The sequence below is a fragment of the Pempheris klunzingeri genome, chromosome 8 (assembly GCF_042242105.1).
Source record: "Pempheris klunzingeri isolate RE-2024b chromosome 8, fPemKlu1.hap1, whole genome shotgun sequence".
Classification (NCBI taxonomy): Eukaryota; Metazoa; Chordata; class Actinopteri; order Acropomatiformes; family Pempheridae; genus Pempheris; species Pempheris klunzingeri.
The window spans coordinates 16,475,882-16,501,166 of record NC_092019.1 but is presented as its reverse complement, the minus strand read 5'-3'; the positions used below and the strand labels follow the sequence as shown (position 1 = coordinate 16,501,166).

Genomic DNA, 25,285 nt, shown 5'->3' with positions numbered 1-25,285 from the left:
AAATGCCCCAAAGTCCCTTGCATGTCTCATCATTCACACTGGCCCTCCATCTTAATCCTATTATTTGTCCTCATAGTCCCGTCTTCATCCCTCCCTCATGGAGCGTTAGTTTCAGAGGATAACCTCACATTTCCCTCCTCCTCCCTCCTTGTTCCTCTCCTTTAGTCTGAAGTGAGAGGATGAGCACAGCCCCCTCTGCTCTCTCTCCCTGTTTTCTCTCCATAGTTGTCCTCTCCTGGTCCTCAGAGCTGTCTTCAGCAGCTAGAAGGGCAGGTGTTGAGGTTGGGGCTAGCCTCCAGGATCCCCTCTGGGCTCAGTGGTGGGGGCGAAAGAGGGGACTCCAAGGCCAAAGTAGGGACCTGGGATGGTGGCGTTGCTGGAGATGCAACCTGGACTGTAGAGGCCGCAGCTGTGGCAGTGGTTAAAGAAGCAGCTGGGGACAGGGGGACAACAGCACCTCCTCCAACACTTCCTCTACCATCTCTGGTGTCCCGCTCTCGGAGCAAGTGGACCAGGGCGGCATGCTGGGCGCTGAGGGTGGCCGAGAGGTGGGCAGGGAGGGTGTTGAAGCCAGCTGTGAGCTGCTCCACCCGCTGCTCCAGGGACAACATTTGGCGCTCCAAGTCCTCGCTGCGGTCGTTGAGCTCCGACATGAGCTCGTACATGACGCTTTGCATCTATGAGAGGAGAAGTGAAAAGAGGAGAGCAGAGGAAAGAAGAGAGAGAAGAGTGGGAGATGACGCACACAGAGTACTTTGAAGAACGGAGACAGATTGCAAATACGTAAACAGGAGTATTATGAGGGCTTCTTTATTAAAGCTTGTTTAAAGAAAATTATTTTGGATTTAATAAGTCAGTGAAAAGGGGGTTAGAGAGTGAAGTAAAAGTGGAAAAAAGGGAGCGAGTGAGACACAGAGCAAAAGGAAAAAATGTCCAAGAGGGAGTAGAAACTGGAATGAAGAAGAGGCTGGAGGGAAGTCTCTATGTGGGCGTTATAACATCGTGAAGAAAGAGAGAATAAGAGAGAGGAGAGAGAGAATGAAAGGAAGGCGGCAGAGTGTCCCTGCCTTGCACATCCTGGCCTCCGTAACCATGGTAAAAGCACAAGTGGCCAATTGAGATGGAGTCATTGAGATGGCATAATTGCAAAATATTTGGTGCTAAAGGCATCGTTCCTTGGAAAGGCACAAACACACACACTCAATCTTTTTGTCTCTCTTATTCAAGTCTCTATCTCACTCCCTCTCCTCTGTCCCTCTATCACTCTCACAATCACATACACACTCACACACAGACGTAGACACACACACAAACACACACGCACACGCGTGCGCTCACATTCTCACTCGGACACCCACACAGTAACAGAAAAACATGAGCACTCCCCTCCCTCCTCTCATTTCCTCCTCGCTCTCTCACTCAGTCATCCCTGTTTTAACACTTGTTCCGGTTGCTAGGAGACACAAAGCCACAGAAACGGCAGGTTAGCATTGAAACGGAGGAATGTTGTGCTACATTTTGGGGGGCAAAGGCATGCTAGGTATGAGTTACTAAACTGCACGATGGTTATGAATCTGTGAAGTGTATGTCCTGCATAAAAGAGGAGCACAGATGTGTTTGTCAGCTGCATGTGTGTGTGTGTGTGTGTGTGTGTGTGTCTCACCTTTGAGAGGTCCACTAGTGTGTTGGCCTGATCACTGAGTTTCCTCTGCTCCATTTTCACACTGCGTAATCTGCAAACAGAAACACACACACACACACACACACATAAAATACACAAATACACATACAAAGTTGAAACTCAGTAAATACACAGTGGTCGGTCCAGAGAGCTAATCCCTCCAGGTCCAGACAACAACACTGTGGAGCGGTCACCTTGCCTTATTCAGCTTCATTACTACCTGCACTGTGTCACAAAAATAGGATGAGCACAGTCTACTCTGAAACACATATTTTGTAATGCAGGTGAAAAAATACATACATTTGATGTTGAAATAAGACTGTGAACTTAACCTCTAGAGTAAATGGACAGGGTAGTTCTAATATAAATAAAGGCCTGGGAATAAGGCCTACGAGGAAATAAACTCAGGGGAATGAAATTCTGAAATAAATCTTTCTTCAGTCCAATTAAAAACGGGACCCGCTGACTCTCAGAACACAATACAATAATTAATGAACTAAAGGCCTAATCGGTGTTTTCACAAAACAAACCCTGTGGCTTCCTCTATTACAAAGAAGTGCAGACCAGAAGTGCTGATTTTATGAGGCTACACCTCAAGATGAACTTGTGTCCCTGTTAAACTAACAGGTTACTCATCCACGGTCCTCACGCTTCAGGATGAGCTTTTCTATGTTGCAATTAAAATAGTCTTAGGTCCCTTGACTCTGGCTTTTGAAGACACTTGTTAATGTTGTCAAGTCTAGACTGAACTGTTGACGATCAAAGGAACAAGCAACATTAAAGGGACACTTAACTGTGATGCTAGACAGAGGATATACATAACTCTTTTGCTAAAACAACCTTTAACAAGACCCCTGTGGCCATTCAAATACAACTAACCAATGGGAGGAATGAATTGCAATGTGTGATTAAGTTGTGCTGTATGTATTTGTATCATCACTACAACACTCCTAAGTAAAGATAATATGATGAACAGAGTGTGATTATCCAGTCCCACAACTGTATTTGCCTGGAGTGAACCTGCCCTTTAGTAGATGATGATTTATTTTGTGTCCCTTTGCGTGTGTGTGTGTGTGTGTGGAGGGGGTGGGGGGGTATGCACTTTATCTGATTATCAGCGTTGATTCAACCTGTGGGTGGATAGAAAGTACAGCTGATTTCAAAGGCTTCATCAGCTCAGCTGCACGGCTGTGTACATGTGCCTGTGTGCACGTGTGTGAGTGTGAGTGGATGTATGTTGTGGTCTCACTGATGTATAGCCTGGAGGAACTTCCGCTGGTGTTTGCGGACCCTGGAGTGGTCGATCTTCTTCATCAGCTTGGTGTGTTTGTAGATGAGCCAGGTTTCCCTTAACACGTTAGCTGCTGCATTCTTTATCTGCACCCAGACAATAAACACACACACATATATACAAATTGTTAGCAACAGGTAGCCCTTGGCAACTGAATCAGGCAACAGGTTTACCAATCCCTGTTCTCTGACTCTTTTTCCCTCTATGCTCCATTGTCTCCATTCAAAGAAAAAAAAACGAAACCATCGTTCTCTACTTAGAGACTGCCCTCATTCTCTCTGTCTCTCTCTACACACACTGGCTTGCTTGCCAATGCTTTTCATAAACAGCTCTCTCCTTAGGGAGCTTTGGCAATGAAAACCAACAGGAGTCTCTCCCTCACACACACTTCTCTTTTCTCTCGGTCTGTCTGTATGCCACATTATATCTTAGGCTAACTTAAATGGGCCGCATTATCTTGGCTGGTTGGAAGTAATTCACTAAAGTACCAACGCAGTTCATTAAAACCAGTGATCTACCATTTAATTATGACGGCAACTAAAAGAAACAATAGCAGTTATGCGTCGCTGCCTTTAAATTGCTGTCAAAGACAATCCACATCCCTGCAGAAGAAACACATACGAGAAATAGACTATGTAATGATGGTCACTTATGGAAAGCCTGATAGCCATCAGAGTCAATGGCAAGATGACTACTTTTCTCCATTCTGCTTGTCAGATATAGGCTTCAGTTTTTTTTAGTTCGTAGCATCTGAATGTGAGATTGCTGTGACTTAACAAAAACCTAATTCAAAATGTCAGTGTAGGCCTCTGGTCGATTTCTGTGGACAAGGATCAGGATTCTGTTACAACCTATATCCATATCTGCTGCTGTTCTGTTTGTCACATACTGTAATTCCCCTATAGGTTGCTACATGATTACAACATCGGGGTCTGACACCCAGCGAAGCGCGGGTGGATACCATAGAGAAGGGAGAAGGGAGAGAGAATCTGTAAGGACATAAATTGAATGAGAGACTTCAAAGAGATGCTGAGCACTGAACAAAGAACAATTATACCCCCGTCTGAGGAGCACAAAAGACCCCGGCAGCTTGGCTAATCAGCACCTATCCACCGCAGTCAAGGACTGCTCACACACATATACGCCTACACATACACACATGCAGACAAACACACACTATTGGCTACAGATGAAGAGAGTAGGAGGCTCTGGGCCTTGCAGATGTTTTTCCAATGACAGAGGAAGTCAAACCAAAAAGAGTTAATCCAACATACTATAGATATATATGAGACCCCTCCAGGAGATACAGCTAACTTGTCATGTTACCATATTAAAATTGTCATGTTACTATCAAGAGGTAAGCTTTTAGGTACTCTTAATGGGTGTTACAAATTTATTAGGCTAAATCTTTCCTTAATACAGCTTTTTACTGATATGATATTCAAATATAATATGTTAATCTCATGTGAATAAATCCAAGAAACCCAGAAAAAAAAAAGATTTATGTATTGTCCACACACCATGACAAAATGGGATTTGGATATAAATCAAGGGCTGGAGCATGAGGTAAACCCTGCTATCACACGTTTCTCCCTCAGAGCCTCATCTCTCAGTGTGTATCAATAGGATTACAGAACTCCCTTCCATGTAGCAAAGACTCGCAGAGTCACTCGCAGAGCTGAAAAGATCCTTGCAAGGCATCATCAAAATAAAGACTGGTTGTTGTGGCCTGTGGCACTAATGTCAGCATCACTGTTATTATCTTGATGGCAACATTCTTTGAGCCAGTGGTTTAGCATAACATTTATAATCACAGCTGCTTACACTGTTGGAAAGGATATTTGCAACCAAACATCAATGACAGCCAGGAAATAGTTAATTTGTCTCAAATATGTTTGAATGAAACACACTTTCTCTAGTTTTAATCATAAACCAGGTTACTGAAGAGCAGATTTAATACCGCTGGTATCTACAGGCCCATTGGTAAATTGATGTGTCAAATCCTATTTATCAGTTGATTAATCACTGCAGAGTGAGTGAAATATGATGAATGATGGCATCTTGTGTCTGTCTGGCCGGCTCGCCATGGAAGTTTTCACACAAACTTCTCGCATCTGTCCAGCAGTGCAGAGGGATCATGTTGCGCTGCTTCAGGCCATTTAATTAGACGATGATAGAGCTTCACCCTTCATTTAGATCCTGGAAACTGCTTCACATGCAGAGAACAGGGACTGATGCTACCACAACTGTTTATATTTTGCAGTTAATTCCCCCCACCACCCTTTATATTTTTCTTTCTCTCTTCTCCTGGGAGTTAATGTAGAACCTGACTCAAGGACGGCAACTCCATTAAGAAAAAATAAAAGACACAACATGAACCGCTCCACAAGAAACCAAACGAGAGCAGCGGCAGCCATTCCTCGACCATATGGGCTGTGCTTGGGCAATCACGTTGGGGCCATATGGCTGGTTTGGGTCAAAGATCTGTTCTGGCTGCTCCCCTACACGGCACACCTTATGGCAGGTACATGAGAAATCTGTTTAGACAAGGGGTTCCCACACCTCATCATGTTGGGCGGTTGGTGACATATTGTGGTGTGTAAATCAATCAGTACAAATAGAAATATTTAGAAATGTCATTACAGTCAATAATAATACCACTATTCATAAAAACAGTTATGTATTTTTTTTCAAATGATCAAAGTCTCATATTTAGATATTGCTATAAAAAACAACAAACTGGGCGGCACTTTTTGTAGAGATTTTCCAACATCAGAGGAGAAGCCTCGGCTTTTCCTCTGATGTTGGAAAAATCGCTTTAATGACCTATGCATGCAATTAGTAATTATGTGCTTTGTGCTTGAGAGACAATTGGTGTTTTCTAGGAGAACAGAAAACATAAACAAACAGGGCAATTACCTTAGCAACAACCTCCCACCTCCTCCACGTGCCATTGCGACATGTGGCCTTACCTGCTCTGACCTTCCCCTCACAGACATTTGGGACAAAGGGAAGAGACAAGTCTCGCACACGCACACAAGCAGACACACGAACACAGTTGCACATGCCTGAACCCACACAGACACAAGACATGATCTAAAAACGTAAATCAATGAAGGGTCACAGAACATTTTATTAAATTAAAACCACCGTCTCCTGAATGAGGTCATTTGCTAGACAGCACACCATAGAGAACCTTCTTGAATCCAGACACTGCTCTATTAAAAGGAAGAGCACACTCTGGTTCAATTGGCAAAAAGTGAAAAACATCAGAAAGATGTGTAAATGCATTCATTGAGTGTCAAATTAATTTTTGTCGCTGTCACAATTCATCCACACTAATGATCCATCTGGCTTGTGTGTGAATTAAAAGGCTGTCGGAAAAAGGGTTATTTTTACTGTGTGGAGTGAAAGCTAGCTTAGTAGAAATCTTTGGGGGTTAGATTGCTCCCATTTGGCTAGTGGTGTAAACATTGGAAGGAACTGCAGCACCTCCTCCTTGGCCAGAGCCCAGAGTGCACTCTCGATATTCAGAGAGGGCAAATCTCTGAATATGCCACAGGGACTTTCTAACAGTGCTCTGAATTAACCAATGGCCCAGAGTGGAGGCAGGATACATATTCAAAGTGCAAATTTATAGAAAGACTAAACATTTTCAACTTTGCATCAAAACATAAAACACTTAGTACTGAACTCGCAATCACTCGGTAAATTGGCTTATTGCTTCAATTAGTGGCATTTAATTGACATGGTGGCGGCATCAAAAGGAAGACACCACTTTACTTAGTGCCTACAGTAAGTGTGTCCTGCTTTTTCAGCATCAAGAGCACTCTGTGTCAGGGCACACTTTCGTTCTCACCAGATGGACTTTGAGCAGTGCTCTGAATTAACAATACATCAGTATGGAGCCATGGTACACGGCTGCAACCAGCTTGCGAGTCTTTTTCTGCATTAAGACACCAAGACATGACTGACATCAAACAAGAGCACTTACAACCTCACACACGGTCGACTTAACGCCTATGCTAACTGTTATTTAATTAACATCCGTGTTAATCCCATCAAAAGGAGAGGAACTCTTCTCTGAATACTGCATGAAAACCAACCCTGTGCATTGAACTTTGAATTATGCTTTTAAAGCACATCATCCTCCCTGATAAGGTTATTTGGTCCTCTCCACCAAACCTGCATCACACAAGATTTCAAGATTTCAACTTCAGTCTTGTCGAGTGCGTCTAAAAATCAGATCTGAAGATGAAAGCAAAGAACACCGAAATGATGGAAAGTGAAAATATTTTGAAGTATGTGTCAGGAAAGTGTCAAATATACCACACAAATTCAGACTGAACTGATCTGTGTGGTGCACAGATGTCTAAGGGAAAATGTATTTTACTGTGCGGTGTGGAAGCTAGTTCGCTTGCAGTTTTAGGGGTACTCTGTACTATGTAGGCACTAATGTAAAACCACACCCAACACCTGCTTTTAAGTGTAAAGATAAAGATAGAAAGATCAACAGACATTACTGACAACACGTTCCACTAGCTAAGAGCTTCACTGATTGGCATTTAATTGACATTCTTGATAATCCTTCAAAGGGAAGGAAACACCATTTCACTGATGTAGAAAGCCAGTGGGTGCACTTTTGTTCGTGTGTGTCTGTCTATGTGCGTGTGTGCGTGTGTGTGCACACATATGATGATGGCAGGATGTAGAGCCAGTCGTTGCATAATTCATTATAAAGCCTTGAGTGATTGTATTCTCTTGTTACGATGATATGGACGAGAATGCCCCAGCCATGTAAATCAATGTGCATACAACAGCTTCAATCGTTGGTCTCTCAGTAATAGAGGGCAGGAGACAATTACCACTGCATAAACCGAGGACCCTTTGAAGAAAATGTCACCAAGCAGCACGCTGCATTGTGTTGATTGAAACTGCTGCATGGCACCTACCTTATCTGATGACTGGCTTTGTTCAGATTGTGATTTACTGGACTGAGGAGGACATTCACATTAAAATGTATGGTATGGGCTTCCTCTTAATATAGGGGCTAATTAAACGTTAGCCATTGGATTTATATTTATGCAATGAACAGCATTGCAATTACTTATAAAATGATATTATTTTCCACTTTAAAATGAAAGACCTTTAGGAACAGACTAAAGTTCTCAATGGGCACATGGGAAGACAGTCGAGTAACTCAAGTCATTTGAAAAACTAATTATGATTTGATTTAAAAAAATATAACCACAAAAGTGCTTAGCAGCAACATAAACATATAAATACGACTGCAATACGACTGTCTCCAACTGACCTGCTTCAGTTGTACTGTAACACCTTAACATCATGGGCTGCTGGAAGTGTAAATAGCCAAAGTTGATAGATAAATGAATTAACTGTGTAGCTTGTATCATGAATCCAAACTTGACACATTGTGCAGCTGATGGCAACAGTATACAAACACTTTGAGATTTCACTGAAAGTCAAAGATAACCATGTCTCATATAAAACTTACTGTAACAGTATCCATTTTTATATAATTATACTGTTGAATAACATCCAGTTATGGATCCATTCAAATGGGGGGTTACACCAGATGCTGCTTTAGATGGTCCAGATGGGGAACAATCTACATGAAAAAACTCATATGAACACACACACACACACACACGCAAACACATACCGTTCAAGGTGCTAAACGTCTTGTGAAAACAGACTGTGCTTGACCTGGCCACAGCCTGCGGGAAGATGAGGTGAGAGCACGACTCCAGTAGAGGGTCTGTTCGGCTTCTCGGTTGATATTTTGTCCACACTGAAATTATTGATCACCCTACCCCGTTCAGTCACCCAGATATCCTGCTGCCATAATGTACCCTACATATTTGATATGGGAGCTATTTTTAAAACTTGGGTCTTTCAACTGTATGAAAAATTGAAAAGGACTGGAGGAGGGAGGCAGTGAGAGATGGAGGGAAGGAGGCAGGGTGGGGGCAAGGACTGAGGGGAGGAGGAGTGGACAAAGGAGGGAGGATAGGAGAGACAATGACAGATAGAAATAGAGAGAGAGAAGAAGGGGATTTACTGTAAGAGAGACAAATGTCAGAGAAAGTCGTCGAGGTGGTAGGGTGGAGGGCTGGCCGTGTGGGAGGAAAAGGATGGAAGATGGAAAGAAAGAGAGAGATGGTAAGTGAGGGAGCAGGATAGAGAAGGCGAGAAAGAGATGACCTTTTATTGCCTTCACTCACTCAACTAGCATGGCACTCAGTCACAACAATACAGGGTGACAGTGTGATGTAGTAGTTTGGGAGGGTGAACGGGGGGAAGTGAAAGGCCAAGCTGACTTGCTCCTTAAGAAATATGAAGATATGGTACAAAATCAACTAAAGGCTGATTATACTCAAAAACTGTAGTTCATGAATGGCAGCTCCAGTCATGGTACAAGCGGAAAATGTATGCTTGCTTCTAAAAATCATGGTTTTACTTTATTTATGCAAGAAAACACTCATTCGCACCACTGACAGCACACAAGCCTACACACCCTCTTGGTGAGTTGCGTGTCCATCATGAAGTTGTGTACGTGTTTCTCGGCCTTGGTCAGTTCCAGCTTCCTGGCTACCACGGCAACCACCAGAGCTGTACAGCCTGCACCCTGAGAGAGAGGAGGGAGGGAGGGAGGGAGGAGGAGGAGGAGGAGGAGAAAACAGAGCTCTGAGTCAGTCAGTAAAGAGGAGGAATTGGTAAATCGGTGGCTTTTGGCCGGGGAATTAGCCCAGATGATTGAAGGGAGCCAGGACAAATATGAGGAAGGGAACCGCGCGACAGAAGGAGAATGAATGGGAGAGAGGAGAGGATTAAGAGGGATAGCTCTGTTCCAGATCGACATTTCCTCATGTAGAGAGGCAAGCCAAGTCTATTTTCACTTCCAATCCATCTGGTGTGAGATCCCTTCTATATCGCTTCTATATGTAGCTGAAAAATATGCCCCTTATAGATAAAAAAACAAACCAAAGATTGACACCACCGAATTTCATTTAATTAGATGCTGTCAATCTAAATTACATGGTGTCAGTCTTCTCCTGTCACTGGAGGCCTGCAGGAAGTGTAAAAGTGTAAAACACAGACCGGTTTGTCGGTATTCCAACTCGACTCACATGGGACATATGGCAAATTCATTTGGGAAAGAGTGACAGCAGTCTCTCAACCAGAAAAGACATGCTTGAGAGGAGAAGAGGAGCAGGAACACGGAGAGGGAGACAGACTTAATTAACTTTCAGATTAGACACTGTTTTCAATGGGGCTGTTGAGTGCTCACAGGTTCCTCTGTAGGGGCAGGCACCGAGAGGGAAGAGGGGAAGAGAAGATAAAGAGAGAAGAGCTATGAGTAAATATAAATGCGGAAGGGAGAGGAGAGAGGGATGAATCCAGGAGGTGAGGGTGTGAGCACAGAATAGGAGGAGAGAATGATGAAGAATGAAGAAGGCGGCAATGTTAATGAGGTCACATATCTCCTGATAAGTAATGAATTAAGATTAAGAGTGTTTAATGAAAATGTATGAGTGCTCTTTCTTCCTGCTTGTGAGTGTGTGCATTGCAAATTTTGGGGAGAGAGGGAATAAAAGAGGTATGAGGAGAGAAACATGAGAGCCAGAGCGAGGGAGCATGCAACATTTTGAAGCGTAGGAAATAACCAAGACTTCATCATGCACACTCTTGAACGATAAGACAGGTTTGTCAAAAATAACTTTGGCTGGGTTCAGTAAAATGTAACGCACAAACAGGCATTAGTGCCCACGTCTATACACTCATCCACTCTATTTGTGTTTATTCAAAAACTATAAATAAAATATGATGAGAGCCGATGGAAAACCCTTAGAGCATTCATACATGCCTTTGCTTTAGGGAAAAGAGCCCTCAACAAATTGCTACAGTACAATATGTACAAGTCACAAGTGCAGCTCGGTGTGCGTGTACCCAGCTATGTGTATGTGTGTGTGTGTTCAAAAATACCCTGCTTGGTCAGAAACAGTGGGATGCTGATTGGTTTGTCAAGACAGGCTGTGTGTGTATGTGCATGCATGTGCTAGCGAGCGAGCGCATGTGTGTTTGTGAGTTTGTGTATGCGCCTGCATCCATTTGATTTCAGCAGGGTTCCCTGTACAATCTCCACAGAGTGACACGGCTGACGATGGCTGCTCTGCTGTGATTTGTTTCATACGCCTCGGTGTTTCCCTCGCTTCCTCCACTACACCGCAGCCATCGACGGAGCTGTCAGAAAAACGGGGAATCACCCATCTGTGCGTTTGTGTAACATCCGCACACTCCAGGTAAAAACTGCATCCCTTTATCTTCATGCGGAAAGGTCGGCGAGAACACAGAGGAAAGAGGGGAAGATATTCAACGCAAATGTGAAATTTAATTTGCTCAATTAGTGTGCACAATACAAGCACTTTGGAACAGAAAAAAAAACAAGAAGTAGGTTTTAAATGGCAGCTAGTCTGCATGTCTTTAACCTGACGCCCCATCCAGAACAACAGTCTATCAAGAGGCTGTAAATGGAAGACAAACAAAAACACAAATACACATTCATATGGTAATACTTTACTTTAACTGCCTCCCCACCCTCTCCATTCTTAGGCAGTATTTAATCTTTTCAAAAATTATTTATAGCACAATATTGTGACATTATATGCAGGTACAAGGCAATTTTAAGAGTTTATGGACATGCATTATTTGTCAACAATGATAGCACCTCAACATATTTTGTATATTTACAATTGTATTTTACCATTTTCATTATCGGTTTATACTAGCCTCCAATTATGGGTGATCACTGGAGGAGTTATTGGTGTTGACGAAGATATTAACAAACTTGACACATTTGTTTTCAGCAAAGATGCATACAAACATACATGAATGAAGATATAACAATGCAAACACACGCCTGCATGCATGAACCACTCATATGTGATATGAGTGGTCATTTAGACAACACCTTTTTTTTTTAATAGTTGCCACCATCCATCCTTTGTCACCATCCACCCGCCTACAACAATACTCGAACACGCATATACACACTAACACCTGGCACGCCCCAGGTAGCCTCGGTGCAGTGGTATATTCCAACGTTGTTGGCCTTCATGTGTTGTCATAGTAACAACAGTGAGAATTTCCCCTATAGAAACTCCTTACAATAATTCCCAACTAAGAAAATCTTTTCTACGCTCTGTTTTCCCACGACCTGCTGCGCCTGGTCTCCCTCCTCTATACAAGCCTCCCCTTTCTCGATCTACCTGCATCCTCACTCCTCTGAAGATCAACGAAAATAAACCACTGTGAACACTCTGAAGAGTGCGATGAGTGTGTGTGTGTGTGACAGGAGAGGAGAGTGTGTGTGGGAGTCATACTAAGAGTGTATGTCAAGCTCTTTGTCAGTGTTTGTGTGGAGGATGCAGTCTGTAACAGTGGGCTTGGGATGTTCTGTATCCACCCCCTGGTTTGTGTCTTTGTGTGTGTGTTTGCACTACAGTAAGAGTTATACTCTGTCCGAATGGATGATACTACCAGCAAATGGGGGGTCTGTGTGTGTGTGCATGAGTGTGTTTATTCACAATGAACTATACAGAAAGTAGGTGAACTCGCACATATAGAGAAGTTAGAAGGATTTAATGGGGACAAAGGAATACACATGCAGTTTTTTGGTAGTTTGGGGTAATTAAACACTGAGAAATAAAGACACTAAGATCCTCTCTGAGACCTTATAGGGTCATCTACTATAGTAGATGATTCCATCCACAGCTGCACACTTGCACTACGATGTCAAATAGCAATCTGACAGTGCATTAATTTCCCAAAAAAAACTGTCATGGAGAGTTATGTTGAGGGCTTTCTAATTTTTCTTTAACCATCATCCAGAAGTCATTAAACTACATCTTGAGGCACTTCTACACTGGCTTCAGTATTCAGCCATGGTGGTTGCTGCTTGACTTCAGGTGCACTTTAACAAAACACACTCAGCTCAAGTGCAAACGGACCAGGCATGTAAGTGTGTAAATGGAAGATTGCCGCAGTGATGGTACTGGTAATAAAATGCTAGCAGCTCATTATCTTATTTTCTCAATGGAACAAAAACAATTCAGAGGCTCTGCTGTTTGTTTTTATAATCACTGAGCCGGTGGCCACATTATCACATCTTGCCATGGAACTTGACTGAAGATTGTTTAGCAATGCAAAATGCTAAGTGGTGTTTTTCTTTTTTATGTGCACATTGCCTTTACTTCTCATTCACTTTGACCATTTCAGCTATACTACTACTGTGCATAGTAATGAGTGAAAGCTTATCTGCAGTGATTCCCTTAAGTTTTAAAAACGTAAAAAGGACAAAATGGGCATCTGTGCTATTATTTAGTTGATGAAAAATGACTCTGGATTCAGAACAATAATATTATTACATAATTTGTTTGAAAAAAAAACACTGTCCCTAACCCAGGTAAGCGTCCACTGTGCAGTGACTTTAAGCTCTTTAGCGGTAAGCTGTATTTTATTACACCTCACCTCACCTTTGGCAACATAGAACATGTGGCACAGCGTGTTCAAAGAGAAAAGTATTTCCAGGTAACGTAGTAGTATAGCACATTTTAACCTCCTATTTTTTCTTTCCAGATCTTATAAAAATAAACAAAAGCCGCCAAAGCACATTTAATTTGAAATTACTTGACATTTAGCTGTAGAACTATTAACAAACATATAATTTTCTTACATTTGAAATGACGCTGATTTCCCCTAATCATTCAAAACAGTGTATGTTGAAGTCATAGCATATAAAGAGATGAATGAACGATGTTGGCCCAATTTCCAAAAACTTTTGGTTATTCCTTTTATTTGTGACAGAACAGACAGGAAATGAGATAAAGACGGATGGTTTGAAGAGCGAAGAACACCTGTGAAGTGAGGCAAAAAGATGAGCAGTCGGCAGCTTAAACACTGATACTAACAGATGGACGGTAGATAGAAATAAACACATGGCCAGAGGGAAGGAGAGACGGGCAGAGAGGAAAAGAGAGATTGAGGGATAAATAGAAAGAGAGAGACGGAACGAGAGAGTGGTACAGAAAGAAAATGAAGGAGAGAGATATAGAAACTGAGAGTGGGAGGACATGGCACACTAAAAGGTGGGACCTTCATTATGCAATGAGGACAGTCAAGGGAATAACGACAGTGTATATAATATACATATATGATATATACGACAGCGTACTCTCTAATCTGCTGACCTTTGAACGAGCCGAGGGGAGGGAGGGCGAGAGAGAGAGAGAGAGAGAGAGAGAGAGAGGGAGAGAGAGAGGGAGGGAGGGAGAGAGAGGGAGAGAGAGAGAGGGAGAGAGAGAGAGGGAGGGAGAGAGAGAGAGAGGGAGGGAGAGAGAGAGAGAGAGAGAGAGAGGGAGAGAGAGAGAGAGGGAGAGAGGGAGGGAGAGGGAGAGAGAGAGAGAGAGAGGGAGGGAGAGAGAGAGAGAGGGAGGGAGAGAGGGAGGGAGAGAGAGAGAGAGGGAGGGAGAGGGAGAGAGAGAGAGAGAGAGGGAGGGAGAGAGAGAGAGAGGGAGGGAGAGAGGGAGGGAGAGAGAGAGAGAGAGAGAGAGAGAGGGAGGGAGAGAGAGGGGAAACATACTGACCATGATTCCTGTGAGCAGACAGACTCCTTTGCCACAGTAGGTGTGAGGAACCATGTCTCCATAGCCGATGGACAAGAACGTGATGGAGATAAGCCACATGGCCCCCAGGAAGTTACTGGTCACATCCTGGGCATCGTGATACCTGAAAAGAAGTGTCGCCCGTGTTCACAGGATAAAGTCAGTCAATAATAAAAGGTACTAAATAAATAAAAACAACATAACTGGCCCACTGGTCCTGTCTGCAAATGTGGGCGTCAAACCACAAACACGTGTCCTTCAATTTTGTCTGACACAGAACATAACACATAACTGCAGCTCTTGCCGCCATCACTCCTACCCTATCCTGCCCGCAACACTGTTGCCATAGCAACCAAACGTGGTGCAGATCTGAAACAAAGTTGTTTTCTCAACAGCTATTCAATAGAAAAATATAAATTTTAGCCTTGGATATTAGCAAAAGATGTATTTGCTATGATCCCTCTATTCTCTAGCCTGAAGTGATACACTCTCCAAATTCACAAATTTGTTTGAGGCAGTTTAATTGAATTTTATCTTTATCTTTTTTTGCTTCGTTAATTTGGTTTGGAAAGAAGAGGAAATGCCAATTAAACTTGGATGTAGACCAAACAATGACTTCCCAGCAGCCGGGCAATGATGCATTTAATCAAGCTTATTAACCAACTGACTTTTTGCCATATTTCCTTGTTTATCTCGAAAAGCGTTTTAAACACTTTGAAATGGATGGTCACTTTCTGCTTCGCTCTTGGTGTGTCAATAACAGTACATAACGTATGAAATCAATTATCAATCTTATAAGTATCTAAATATAAGTGGACAATTTGTTCTACAGTTTGAAACAGTTCATTGTTACAGTTCCAATGACAGCGAGACATCTATGTCAGTAGATGTTTCATATTTGACCATATCTCTGCTAGTTTAAGATAATGTTAGATAAATCACACATATGGCACAGCTGTTAAGTATTTAAGTACAAGAAGTAGTTTTCTACCTGTGGATGTACATAAACCTTCAGGCTATAAACCCTACAACTAAAACTGCTCTGCAAGATATGGATAAATGGATGGGTACATTCATGTTTAACCCCCTATTTAGCATTTATAAGAAGTTAATTAATAATTAATAAACAACACATTATCATATAGTTGTGCATGGAATATAAGGGCATTTAAAAGTATTTATTAATGTACTTGTCAACAACTATAACTCTTCCTTTGAGGCATTTGTCACAGGCGTATAAAGGATTAATGAATGATTAATAATGTAATATACAAGAGTTGTAATTATGAGAAATGTAGTATTTATTTATTACATTTTTTATTGACCTATTTATTAGTTATTCGTTTATTTATGATTCATCCACTGATGAAGGCCATGAGATGTAGCCAAAAGGTCTGGGAGAAATCTAGTCAGTGGACTTTGAGCTGAAGCAGTTTATTGGGAAATACACTTACTGGCTTTCTGGGTTTTTATCGATACCACTCTCAAATCTGCCCGGTAAATATGAGGCTACAGCCTGCAGCTGGTCATCTTAGCTTAGCATAAAGACTGGACACAGGTGGAAACAGCTAGCCAGGCTCTCTCCAAAGGTAACGAAATCCACTTATCAGCACCTCTAAAGCTCACTAATAAACGTTTGTTTAATCTGTGTAATATGTGTCATATTTACACCTCTGTCGTTTACATTTTAATTAGTGAGCTTTAGACGTGTTGATAGGCACATTTTGTCACCTTTGGACCAGGGTTGGCAAGCTGTTTCCCCAGTTTTCCAGTCCTCATGATGCAAGGATCCTTTCATGTGAGTTTGTTCCTATATTATATACTATACTGTGATTTCAGCTATGTTTACTGTGTTTAAAACCATTAATTCATAAGCTTAAATTATGCATTATAGTGTGCTATAACAAAGTTAAGAGACTGACTACTTATTTTAAACAGGACAGTATTATATTGTTGATTTATTAGACAAAATGGACAAATGAAGTAACAACTCCATTCCCTGGATCAAATTAAGTGTACAACTGGTGAGAAAGCCTCATAAACTGAAGTCTAAAGATGGATAATGTTGCACACATGTCCCAGATTATATTTCCTGCCAATTGAATTTAATTGCTTGGTAGAATTTCTCCTCCAATCACAGTCTAGCCCTCTGTCTCACACACACACACACACACACATACTTACACTTACACAAACACGCACTATACAATAGACACACAAGCATACACCCTAATTAACCTGCTATGCTACTGACCTCTCGCACACTCGTACGGTCCAAGCAGCGATGATCCACAAAGAGATGCTGAAGACCAGCAGCACCGTCCCGGGGCAGATAGTCATGAGGGTTTTCATTACAAACCGTGTGTTAAAATGCACCTGCAATACACACACACACAAAGTACACACTCTCAGTACAGACGAGCTAATAAATTACAATGTAATACACATTTCCCTCATGGGTTAGCATTGTATAGCTTTGAATCCTCATCCTGTACACTGTTTCCCACACAGACTTGCTGTTTTACTAATTAGTCTTCTGAGTAGCTTTTGATAGAGGCAACACTCAGAGAATCTCCACTGTAATTGGAGTCGAGATCGGGGCTCGCCCTCTGACTCGGGTCAAGCTATACAGTGTCTTTGAGTAATTGGCCTATTTCTGTGTAGTTTTTATCCGTGGTTCATTTGTCATCAACTTGTGGCAGGTGGATGATCTGAGAGCAACGGCTGAGCACTGGAAGGGTTAAGCAGCTGATGAATGAGTTGTCATGTTGGAGCTGCAGTTCAATGGCAGCTACACCTCCCCGCCCCATTACTGCAGCTTGAGGGTCAGAACAGTGCGATTGCAAATACACTCGCAACATGCTAAATCACTTAAAATCTGCTCCGTTTCTCCCGCTGTTCTCCTCATACTTTGCATATTTCCACCACGCACTACGTCTCTACTTCCTGATTTTACAATAATGTTTAGCGTTTAAAGCCATTACAAAACTCATACCAATCATTTACGGCATGGCTTGTACACATTTCTCTGCAGTCCTATTGCAATCTCATTCTAGTACTTTCTTTTCATGCCCCATTTGAGCTGTATGCAATATCTTGTTCCCATTTCACGCTCCCATCTCATATTGTATTATGAAGGATCCACCATAGCTTACATCCAAGTCTCTATGCAGAGTGATAACAAAAGGAGAGGAAGGGAATTTAAACTGGTAGATGAAAAGAAACAGGGTGGCTAGAAGGACATAGCAAAAGGATGGACTTGAGATAGTTAGAGAGATAGAAGCAAGGAATGAAAGGGACAGGGCAGACGTAGATTCAATTCAGAGTAGAGCGCTCTTGACCTTAATACTACTAATACTACTCATCTCCTTCTGACGAAAGCTTTGACCGCCACACTCTTGAATGCATATGACACGTACACACATCTGCAAGCCCAAAACCGCTCTGACCTTATTTAGGGCACCTATACTCCTGGAGGAGGCGTCAGTGAAGAGTTTGCTGTGCAGAAGCATAACTCTGGCGATGAGGTAGAGGCGCAGGAACATGGGCACGCTCAGCACCATGTCCAGGTCTGCCTCGGCCTGCGATGGCGCATAGGAGAAGGCCAGCCGCGCCCGCCACTGAAACTTAAAGTCCCCAGGCACTGGATGCACCGCAGATACCAGCAGCTCCAGAGCGATGAGCAGAACCCTCTCCATCGTCATGGCGATGCGCCAGTCGTCCGCTCCGTTGTCGATGACAAACAGCTGCGGGGACAGGAAGGACATGAAGAGAGTTAAAAGAGGGAAGAAGTTACACTGGTTTCAATGCGTGCCTGTGCAAACTTTTCATCATAACCCTCTGCTGGCACAGTCCTCTCATCAGGACAGCTGAGTGATCTGACCAGCAGCAATTTAGAGAAAATGTCTCTTTCCTGAGATGTAAAACACCATCCATCTAATCAGCAACCTATTCAGTCTCCACACAGTGGCTTGGCTCATTTTCATATAACCTACAACTCCTGCTAAAATTAAACTAAAGATGCCAAGTCATCTGAAGCAGCTCCTGTTAAGCAAAACAGGTTTCTAATTATCACAACAACAACATTTCTCTAAAAAAAGAATCACTATGTATTCATAGTCTCATGAGCATGTGCCTAACAATGCTACTTTAATTTATTTAATTGTAGTTTTTCCTCCCTGTATGTTGATGTTTTGTGCTTGTAATTAGTGTGGTTACTCTTGATATTGTCGCAAAAGCTGTTGTTATAAGGAAGTGGTAAGAGCAGGTTTCATTAAAGGGGCCCTCCTCCAGACGGTGCTGACTGGAACTCGGGGGTGGGTGGGGGGGTGGTGGTGGTGGTGGTGGGGGAGGTGGGGCTGATGGGTGAAGTGCTGAAGAAATAAAGAGATAAAGATAGGGACTAGGAAATATCAGGGAAAGGATGATACCACAAACAAAAACGCCATCTTGTCATGTTGGTCTCTCTGAGTGTCTTGTTTTCTTAAAACATGGGAATTTGCCAGTGCATTAAAATTATTTCATTCATTTTAATTGCCTGTTTCTAGAACAAAGAACTGGTTTCAAGCATTTATCTATCCACAAATATATATATAATTTTATTATAATAATTTATCAATTTTATGAAATAAACTATTTTGGACTCAAGTATGAACAAACATGGCATGATAGGAGAAGTGGACAGGTTAAAGAGAGAGAGTAGCAAAACATAGTGCCTAAATAGAGTGGCCAGTGGCACAGTGAGAGAAACGAGGAACTCAAAATTAGCATATGAAGTCATCAGTACTTAAGTACCTTAAGTATATTAAGTATCTAACATGTTTAATGATGCACAGCAGCAGAAAGAAACCAACACATCTCAGCACTAAGCTTTCCTCAGCGTATCTGAGACATTTGTGGGTGTGACCCCTCTGAGACAGAAGCCAGGTAGCTGCCGGTGATTAACCAGCTGATACACATCACATCAAAATAACATCAACAAGAACAGAATATTAGTAAGAAAAATAGTAGTAAGAAAATACATGTCATAAGAAGAAATATACTCAGTTTATGCAGCTGAGCACACCATGTTTGAGCAGTTTGTTTTGGCCGTTGCTCCTCGGTGCACGGCAGCATATGTTTTGAGGAAGTTCACACATTTGTTTTCTCGGATATGGATAGTGAGAAAATACTCAAAATGCTTCCTAAGACACTTTCAAGTCATGTGATTTCATGTCTTTCCTAGCCCAGACTTGGTTCAACTTTGTCCAAAGTTCAGCTCGCAGCAGATGATGGAATTGAATGAACACTGCAGCTCTTTTATTGATTCCTATCAAAAACAACAATTGGGATACCAATGAGACACTGGTCTTGAAAAAAACAGGTGGATATACAGTAACCCTGACAATCTGCACAAAATAGAGAGGATGCACACGGTGTACAGAAGACATGAGGATCAGTCATCCAGTGGGCTGTTGACTGATGAATCAGGAATTAAACCAGTGCTGCATCCAGTCAGCCGTGTTATTCAGAGTCACCACGACGAATCATCTGGACCACAGTGTCCGCATGAAAACACCGACACGACTATTAACTTGTCTGAGAGTTTGTTTTGTTGAAGATGATGTTAGGTCTTTATTTTCTTCATTTATTCCAATTCCTCTACCCGGGGAGAGAAAGGCCCTTTAAGATCTTCTTAATGTTAAGTCGACTGTAATACACAGTGCTGACAAGAGAGGTGTAATAGTATCGCAGCATAAAATTAATTAATAAAATTAGAAACACTCGTAATTGGGAAGGAAGTAGTCATCATCACATTCATCATCCCATATACCCAATTATTTACATATTGACTAAGATTCATAAAAGTTGTCAAGAATCCGTCCCAGGGTGTCCTGGTTTGTCTGGAATAGGGTCTCTTACTGAGCCCCAGGGAGCGGTTGGAGGCTTTACATTATTATTTGTATTCAAGGAACCGACAGGTGCCAAGTCCTTTCAGTCCTAACTCTGCCAACTTGCTTATGGGGAAGTTCCCGTTTACAGTTACAACCCTTATTTTTCTTTTGGTGAAGCGTTATTGATGATTTGTTTTTTATATTAACTGATACAAATGAAGCATTTAAGGGGTATCTCAACTCTAGACTGCCCACTATTGCATTGACCATAGAGCCAAGTAAAATCAGTCTTCTTCAACCAATCTGTCTTTTTTGGATGTGAGAGTAAACAGCTCTGAGTTACTTCAGACTACAGTCTCTTGCAAAAAGAAAGACAGAAATAACTAAATACATTACCCATGTTATCATCCACACAGCCTGAAAGAAGCCTACCCCATAGTCAGCTGTTGAAATTGTAGCTCGAGCGGAAGAATCTGAGAGACAGGATAATGACCTGTTTGTCCCTTTTCTGAGAAAATGATTTTAAAGGCATATTTATCGAAGGCTTGGGAAAAGGGCAGAAATAGCCTTTCAGCACCTAATCCTCCTCCTCTTAAACAACAGCCTATTGTCTTGATTAGTACCTTTTCACATCTTTCTCTGCCATCAGATGCATTTTTTTTTACATCCCAAGACCCAAAAAAAGGGAGTCAGGGGAAGAGGTGCATGTAGGACCTTACATGAAGTGTAGCTATTTGAATGGATTTTACTGTGTGGTATCAACACAGTGATTCCCCCTTTGTCTTGCTGAGAAGGATTTTTAGCATTTCTGATCACGAGTACCATCAGAAATAGGGATGAGAGGTCTTCTGTAACAAGACACTTCATTTCTGCTGGCCATGGAGTTTGTAGGCTACGGTTTGTGGGTATTGAGACTGTTGAGGGGGCTCTCCAAAGAGAGACGTATTGGATACTTACTGCCTGAGTATCCAAAGGGCTTGAATGATAAATTATTGTTGTCTTGTTTTTAATGAATACAAATGGGTATTATTGATTTATATACACTGCTGATTTCTATGGAGGTCCACACATGTACATACATGCATTTTCTTATTCTTAGTATGCAAATCAATTAATCACTTATCTGGTTGTATCTGGTTGATCACTTATGCACTATGTTTCTTCTCATGACTTGATTTTTTTTTTACTAGTATTTTTCTTACTTTTATTTGTCTTTTGATTATGACCTTTTGACTGATGTATATATATATTTGTATTTTCAAAGGAAGTTCTGCACAAGATGAATTACATATTACATATTACATACATACCTTTTTTTATTGTTAGTATGTAAATCAGTTGTCCACTCATCTGGTTGTTGTATGAACAGAATATGATATGTTTCTTCTTATGACTTACATTTTCGGACAACTATTTTTCTTCCTAATATTTATCTTTTGATGATGTTGTTTTGTTGATTTATGTCAGCTGGATGTTAATCACCGGCAGGTACCTGGCCTCTGGCTCACAGGGGAAACACCCACAAATGTCTCAGACACGCTGAGGAAACCTAGTGCTGAAAGATGTCGGTTTCCTTCTGCTGCTGTGCATCATTAAGGGTATTGCATACTTATTTGCGAGTGCTGATGACTTCATTTGCTAGTTTCATGAATTTTGGCTTGGCACCCATCGCACTCTAAGGACATTTGAGTTGAGCATGCCAGGCCTTTTGTTTGACAAATGAGGAACTCCTGTAATTCGGTGGAGTTCACCAGATGCTGTGACGCCTCGAGGAACAACCAGTGCTAACAATTGCTCTTTACCACATGATTCATCTAAAGGGCTTTTAGCCCACACAAACATTTATTTAGAAAAACAAAAAAATACAAGAACAGGTCAAACATCAGAACAAGCGGGCACGACAGCCAGCTGCTCTCTGTCATAACTAACTGGTCACTGTCATGATGAAAGCTGCCTGAAGCTCTGCCACTTCCACATTCTATGGATACACACGCTGCATATTTCATCATTATCTACATCTAGCTCAGCAGGATGTATGTGTTTTCCTTGTTCTACTGATCTAACATGTGTGTACACTGTAGCCAACATATATACACACACATATGTAGCCTACGCACATGCCTGAGTCATTGTGTAAGCTATCATTTGAGCCAAGGGTCAAACGCTGGCTGTATTCTTTAATGATTTCAGAGAGCGTGGATGTGTTCGCATGTACGTGTGTGAGTGAGTGTGTGTGTGTGTGTGTACTGTATATTTGTGTATGCCTGAGTGAGTTTGAGAGAGAGTGTGCAGACCCAGCCTCGTCATGGTGACTGTTGCCAAGGCGACAACATCAAAGAGCAGCCAAGCTTAATTAGGATCCCCAGCGAGAGAGAGGGAGAGAGGGGGGGGGGCATGAGGAAGGGGGAGTCAAAAAGACAGAAATGTAGTGAGGGACGAGACAGGAAAGACGAGGGAGATACAGGAGAAAAGACAGAGAGGTGTGTGAGACGGGTTGTCTAACACTCATGCTGTCTGCAGGGACTTGCAAAGGTTTATGTGAGTGTGCACTCCCATTTTGGGGACAAATATTATGAGGATTCACCTCCCATTTGGTAACAATATTCTGGTTTCCATATGATTAATCACTGGATTTCAGGGTTAAGATTGGAGTTAGGCATGTAATACTTAATATTATGGCATTCAGGCAATGAATGTTAGTCAGTTAAATATACTAAGTAAGTTTCTGTGTGTGCATGCTTGTTTGAGACAGAGAGTAGGGCACCAACTCTATGTATATGTCATCATTCATTCTTTCCTCTCAATGTGTGCGAGAGACAGAGCCACTTCATCATCCCTGTCTCGCTCTCGCTCTCTCTTTTTCTCTGTCTGCCTCTCTGTTTTTCCTCCTTCCTACATCCCTCACTCTCCTTCCTTCTCTCTCCAAACGACATCTCTCCAAATCAAAACAGGGGTGATCCAGTTTCTTGCCACGGGAGGAAATGAGTGCCTCTCCCTTCCTCTTCCCTCCGCCCTCCCGTCCTGTCCTCCCTCATGCTCTTGCTGTCGGTCTTTTCCTGGCTAAATCGCCACAAGGAAAGGATGAATAATTAAATTCCATTAGGAAAGTAATCTGTCAATGGGAGTGAGTGAGTGCCACTGCCCCTACATGAACAGGACAGACGGAGGGAATGAGGGAGCAGAGGTTGGGAAGAGGAAAAGTAGGCAGGGATTGTCTGTGCATGTGCGTGTATATGGGACCTCAAACACAAACTGTCAGCTCTATCAGGAGAGAAACAGGGAGGATGGTCAGGGAACAGCAAAGCTAAATAAACTTGGACATAAAGAACAAGCCCTTAGGGAGAAATGAACAAGATCGTGGAAAAAAGTTTCTTCTGTTATTTTCCAAATTTTAACAAAATGTGGCATCACAGGGCAGAGGCTAAGGGACAAGGGAAGGCAAGACAAAGCAGACAGGACAGAAGGAGGGCAAAGTAAAAGAGGAAAAACAAAGAGCAGGTCAGGGCAGAAAAGGTGGGGGAAAAAAGAAGAAGGAGAAATATTCGAAAATGACAGCACCAAAGCTGAGGTCTCCTCACAGGTGAAGGTGTGAGGTCTGAGACACTCTCCACCTCAAGTAACCTCCCTCTGCTATATCTGTAACCTGCTGGAGGAATTTGCCCCCCCTCCATCTTTCCTCTTCAGCCATCCATCCATGCCTCGACCCCTTCCAATCCCCACGGCCATCCTACCTTGGTAATCGTGTTAAGTCCCTCATTGCAGATGTCTCTCATCACGGAACCAGATGCAGTGCTGGCCAGACTCTGCCAAGCAAGCAAGTGAGACATGCAGGGACAATTTTGCACACATGCACGCACACACACATACATATGCACATCCAGACGGCCCCATCAAATCTTGCACAACCTCTAAGAAAGAGGGAGATTCAGGCAAATCAGCCCCAAGTTGACATTTCCCACAGGAGGGAAAAGACTAAAAATCAGTCTGAGACGTAAACTGCCCCAATCACGGAGGAAGACAGTGACAGAGCTAAAACTGAAAAGCATGCACGCATACTTTTACACACATAGTCACACCTCTGGGAAATGTCTGGGTCCTACAGCATGGAAATCCCTGGAACAGGCAGAAAATAACTGGGGCGAGCCAAACACACACTCACACACACACGCACAGACTATACGTGAATATGCAGAGAGGATAACACCCTTTGCCTGACTGTAATTGCAGCTCCAAGGGAACACCCTCCTGGCTGTTTCTGCACTGTCGACGGAGGAAAGAAAGGAGAGGGGGTGTCATGGAAGTGAAGAGGAAGTGTTGGAAAGTGTGAGAGATGAGGAAAGGTTCACGGATTCGGTGTGTGCAAAGGTTCCTAGTCTGCCATTTGACAGTCTAAAAACAGCAACTGGAAGAGAGTAAAGAAAGGATTCCACCAGTGGTGTCTTGAGACAAGGAATCTCCTTCCCTCAATGCAAATATAAAAAACAAACTGTTTTTCTAAAAATGGCCAGAGGCTAGCAAGACACAAATGGCATCTGATAAATTAACATTTCTTGGAAAAAGTGGGTGAAATGCTTCTTTCATGTCTACAGCCTAAGGAGTACGCTGTGGTTTTCCTCACTCTCATTTTCTCTTCCATTATAGTTCCCAGGGGCGGATGTACATTATGCAGAATCTGCAGAACATAACATCATGAAATGACCGTCCAAGTACTAGACATCTCAGGACTTTAAAGAAGACAGCTCTTTTAGGAAGACTA

The 25,285-nt window shown here is 42.4% G+C and overlaps 1 protein-coding gene across 1 annotated transcript in view; it reads right to left on the bottom strand.

The window, feature by feature from the left end:
* Positions 1-204: 204 nt before the first annotated feature.
* The window catches only part of kcnn3 (potassium intermediate/small conductance calcium-activated channel, subfamily N, member 3), a 45,052-nt gene continuing 19,971 nt past the window's right edge, over positions 205-25,285 (bottom strand). Inside the window, exons 4-10 of the mRNA XM_070835504.1 lie at positions 18,106-18,402; positions 16,911-17,032; positions 14,639-14,780; positions 9,511-9,621; positions 2,931-3,058; positions 1,664-1,733; positions 205-677 (exon numbers count right to left, since the gene is read on the bottom strand). Of these exons, the coding sequence (XP_070691605.1) occupies positions 255-677; positions 1,664-1,733; positions 2,931-3,058; positions 9,511-9,621; positions 14,639-14,780; positions 16,911-17,032; positions 18,106-18,402 (1,293 nt within the window). The 3' untranslated portion in view covers positions 205-254. The remainder of the gene's footprint in view (positions 678-1,663; positions 1,734-2,930; positions 3,059-9,510; positions 9,622-14,638; positions 14,781-16,910; positions 17,033-18,105; positions 18,403-25,285) is intronic.